General features: G+C 39.4%; 2 protein-coding genes across 2 annotated transcripts in view; both read right to left on the bottom strand.

The window, feature by feature from the left end:
* Positions 1–687: 687 nt before the first annotated feature.
* On the bottom strand, positions 688–1485 carry LOC143039030 (uncharacterized). The gene has a single exon (XM_076208880.1). The coding sequence runs from the start codon at positions 1483–1485 to the stop codon at positions 688–690; it is 798 nt and encodes a 265-aa protein (XP_076064995.1).
* A 1625-nt stretch (positions 1486–3110) lies between these two features.
* LOC143039029 (uncharacterized) overlaps positions 3111–5000 on the bottom strand; it is a 4633-nt gene continuing 2743 nt past the window's right edge. The window contains exons 2-3 of the mRNA XM_076208879.1: positions 3463–4001; positions 3111–3370 (exon numbers count right to left, since the gene is read on the bottom strand). Coding sequence (XP_076064994.1) covers positions 3472–4001 — 530 coding nt within the window. The 3' untranslated portion in view covers positions 3111–3370; positions 3463–3471. The remainder of the gene's footprint in view (positions 3371–3462; positions 4002–5000) is intronic.

Raw genomic sequence — 5000 nt, 5'->3', positions numbered from 1 at the left:
GATGAAAAGATCCTTATGGAAAAAATCCCCCTTTGAAAATTTGACTTTAAGATAATTCCAAATTTTAGAAACCACGATTTTTTTTTCATTCTTGAAAAATCCCACCATTGAAAACTTTAATTCTTTATTGGTCTACTCCAAGCTTTAGAAAAAGAAAATGTTCGACTTTTAGAAAATCTGAATGAATAATAGAGATTATTAATCCATCTTCTTTGAAATCTCCATGATATATTTATATATATATATATATATATATATATATATATATATATATATATGTATATGTCTATATATATAATATATATATATATATGTATATATATATATATGTATATATATACATATATATGTCTATATATAATATATATATATATATATATATATATGTGTGTGTATATATATAATATATATATATATATATTATATATATATATATATATATATATATATATATATATGAATGAATATCCCTTCCTTAAAATGAATATCCCTTCCTTTGTATCACCTTCTGAAGACGTCCTGGAACTGATATGCAAGGTTCTGGAGGGTTGTTTCAGGAATGGAGGCCCAGAGCTGGGGAATAGCGGATTCCAACCGTGGCACTGATGAGGTGTCCATGTCACGTAATTTTCTTTTCATTAAACCCCAAAGGTTTTCTATCGTGTTAATATCGGGACTGTTACCTGGCTAGTCTTTAATATAATTCACTTCACAGTCTCTTAGCCAGTCTGTCACAGGTTTGACCGTGTGAGTAGGTGCTCCATCCTGCATAAAAACCTCGGCCTTGGTCTCCTCAAAACAGTCAGGAAGATAGTCAGCCAATAACTCCAGATAGTTATACTGATTTACTTTTTCATTAGCAGGGAGTACAATCAGCTTACCAACACCATAATACGTAAATCCTGCCCTAACCACAAGCAAGGCAGGGTGCTTGACGACCTTGTTCGTGAAGCGAGGTTTCAAGGGGTCATCACCAGCCTTGCGGTAGACCTTGGCTGCTGGGGTACCAGTCACTGAAAGTCGATTCGTCACTCCAGAAGACTGTTTTCCACTGTTTATCTGTCCATGTTGAATATTTTTCTTGGCAAATTTTAGACGTTTAACAACTTGCCAACGAGTAACCCAAGGAGTAGTGCGGGTACGGTAACTTTTATAATTCAGGTCATTGTGTAGTAGCTGCTGAATCGACCTGATAGAGACATCACCAAGGAGATTCGGGTTCTTCTCTTTCAGAAGTCTTGCAGTTAAGCGAGGATCCTTCCTTACTTGCCTATCAATGAGTTTTCTGATCCTAAATGTAGTCTTGCGAGGTCTACCAGGCTTCGGCAAAGGGGCAGGAATACAGTCCTCCCCAGAGTCATATATATAAAAGTTACCATGCCCGTGAACTGCGATAATATATTTCACTATTTTGAGTTGTATCTTCTTCAGTTTAAGAAAGAACTTATTATCTTCGTCGTTCAAATTATGAACGAAATCATTCATGATAATTGGGAGAAGGAAAGGCGTTAAAGAATGCCGATGAATACTGTTGATGAATATGTGAAGTAAATAAAAAACTGTTGACAATAACATCAATTTTCTACTCACTATGAGGCTTCTTCAGGATAAGAGGGCTTCATTGGATGTAAAGATGATCTGCTGTTCTTGGAGTACTGGTGAGGAATGGACTATGGACTACCTAGAAAACACCACCTGTTCACGCGGGATCGGTAGTTGTAGGACGGGAAGAGATGCCTGTATGAAAATGAAAAAAATAGTTGTATATGAAAGAGGGCTATTTCCAACAGGCGATTTTTAGGGATATTTATTGCGTGATGCCGTGGCTCACAAGGGATGAACAGAAGACTTGGGATATTTATTCAATGATAACCTCAAGCAACAAAGTTCGAAAAGTAGTAGGAGGCCTAGTCGTAGGAAAAGATAGAAAATTGGAAAGACTTTTAGTCGTAGGTAAACTGAAATAAGAAGATGCAGTAGGAGAGAAAGTTAGAAACGAAATTAGTCTCAGTAGGAGAAAAAGTTCACGTAGATGTTCGAGCGTGTAGTCGTATTTTTGTTTGCGATATGCTTGTGTATATGCTGCGCATGGAGAGTTGTTGCCCCTTTGCAGGTGTACATTCAACGGGATATATAAAGAGCGAGTAATATCCTGGTTCCGACCGACGAAACAGACTTCCAGAGGTAGCGGAGCAATTTTGCCGGCAAGAGGAGAACATGCCAATATATAAGAAAAATTGCGCTCAACTTATATCTCTCTTGATAGCGTAGTTGGTAGGTTACTACAGTACTTGTCATGTGGTTGCCTGGTTCGAGTCTTTGGCAGTACCGCATTTCAATTTCTGCTTGTTGGACTCCATTGGGTCTCCCGATGTTGATGGCTTAAAATTGAAGTGCATTGTGGTTGTTAAAATATATATATCCAACCACTGGGACCCATTCAGTGTTGTACACACACACACACACACACACACACACACACACACACACACACACACACACACACACACACACACACACACACACACACACACACACACACACACACACACACATATATATATATATATATATATATATATATATACATATATATACATATTGTGACGCCAATGGGGAAGGGCCAGGTTCAAAACTAGAGTTCTGTTTAAGAAATGTTATTTCCTTCAAAAAAATAAAGATACAAATAAACAATGATCGAAAAATAGAAGTCGCCAAAACTAGCGAAAAGTACAATGTCCGTAACACGTAAATTCACAGAACATATAAGGCTAGTATTGCCAAGACACGTAAATATACAAGTGTCGATCAAATATCGACAATCAATAACAATCAAAAATAGTCTTAAAGACAATAAGTGGTAAGGTCGAGAAATATCGACCATCAGAATGGAAACTAAGTCCTACGTAATAATTTACGTAAAGAAAATAGCAAAGTCGAGAAAATTTCTACGACTAAGTCCGACAAAATTGACACGAGCAATGAGGCTCTGATAAACAGAGTCCACAAAGATTCGAGAATAGAAAAAATTATTCTAAGTCCCAAAACGTAGAGGAACCAGTGCAATGGGGGGCTCTGAGAGGCAGAGACGCTGACCGTTATGATTTTTTAGATTTATTGATTTACAAGAAATACATCTTGTTTGGGTCTCTACCCATATTCCTAGAAGGCATAAAAGTATGCCTTTTACAATAAGTTACATGTACATTTGTTTAAATATGTCAATAAATGTTGCGCTGTACGGTCTCCACGATCTAGCCGACGTGGTTAGTGTCCTATGAGTCCGTCGCGTCCCATCCGGTCCAGCCGACGTAGTTCCTGCACCCGTCGCGTCCCATCCGGTCCAGTCTAAGGCATCATGCGCAGTTACCTAGGTGAAGAAAAGAAAGCATTAGTCCTTGGCTGAAATTGAAATGTGTCATAAGTCAAAAAAATCAGCAAGAGAGTACAGTCGAACAGAACCCATCCGTATCATCTGGGGGGCGGCACTTGAAGGAGGCGTCCCAGCCGATACGAGTTAAGGGACACCGTCAGTCGACGGATGAGTCCCCCAGCCGAGGTCCTGGGGCCCGCACGTAGAAATCTGGTCGCCGGGCAAAGGGCCACATAATGATCTAGCCCGTTTGCGCCGGCCTCTCCACAGTGGATGCAGGCCTCCGGCTGTCCCGTCACCTCCGAGAAGCATCGATACCCGAGACGGAGTCGATGAAGGGTGACTTCCTCTATCCTGGAGAGACGGACTCCAGGGGTCAGTCGCTCATACGCTGTGGCAACTTGATACCAGCGTGCTGACGGCCTCTGGGCTGTTAGGTTCCTATGGCTTTGTAGTTCCCTCTTGGCCATCGCTCTCGTTGCAATGGCCAAGATCTCAGTTCGGCTCGGGAGGACACCGATTCCGCCTTCCATGTCCCCTGTGGCCGCTCTTCTGGCCACCCTGTCTGCCGCTTCATTTCCCTGGATGCCGATGTGTCCCGGCACCCAGTTGAGGACGACTGATCTCGCTGACCGTTACAAGCAATGACATATATATAGACTCTTCTCCGTCAGATCCGGAGAGTTGCCAAGTATTGCTAGACGCGACGATTAACAAGAGTGTTTAGGAATATTTCCAAGTACATACACGGATATTCTTTACATCAATGAATAGATAATAATATTTGATGAAGTTACCTTGTCAATCTTAGATAAGCAGAAACTTAATAGTTTCTATATGAATATCTATACGTACGTAAATGTAAGTTAGGGACGCAGTTGCCACAAAATTAGTTCACACGCCAATTTCTTTAGCGCGCGCTTAAGCTAGCATGCCCACAACGACATTACAGCATCAGAAAACGACTAAAATATGCAATTACTTTAATCTTACGTAAATCATATCCTAAGATTGACAAGATAGATCCGCAAGGTAATACACATACATAAATTCATATGCAAAGTATGGAATAGTTTGTCAAAGCACAAAAAGGAACGAAATACAATCCGATGAATAGAAATCATCACTTTAAGAGTCTTCAGACGTGAATACACCTCACGTAGGCACAGAACTTTCTCACCGGAGTCCGAAGACTAAGAGAATATGTAATTTCTCTTATCTTACGTAAATCAACTCGTAAGATTGACAAGAGAGTTCCACAAGACAATAGACATACATAAATCTATATGTAATGTATAGAATTTGGTTAACAGAGTACAAAAGGAATGGAATACCTCATATAAATATAATTCATCACTTTAACAGTATTCTTACAGTTGGATATCGAGAAGTCCACCAAGCCTTACCGTGGGAACGGCCGGCATAGTCCGAGTTACACATACGTACATGCGCTCATGTGCGTCTGAATAAAAATTTTCACTACGACGAGCCTGTAGTCGTAACTATATATATACATATGTATACATATACATATATATATAAACATATATATATATATATATATATAATTAGAAATGATGGCTAGTTTTACATTAATTATTTTCTTAAAGGTATTTTCCATATGCCT

This window comes from Oratosquilla oratoria, chromosome 25 (assembly GCF_046742065.1).
Source record: "Oratosquilla oratoria isolate Oo_2021 chromosome 25, ASM4674206v1, whole genome shotgun sequence".
NCBI classification, from domain to species: domain Eukaryota; kingdom Metazoa; phylum Arthropoda; class Malacostraca; order Stomatopoda; family Squillidae; genus Oratosquilla; species Oratosquilla oratoria.
This window is presented reverse-complemented; position numbering and strand designations above follow the sequence as displayed.

Bases quoted from the DNA above. Each gene is read 5' to 3' on its own strand.
- LOC143039030 (XM_076208880.1), bottom strand. From the start codon at position 1,485: ATGAATGATTTCGTTCATAATTTGAACGACGAAGATAATAAGTTCTTT.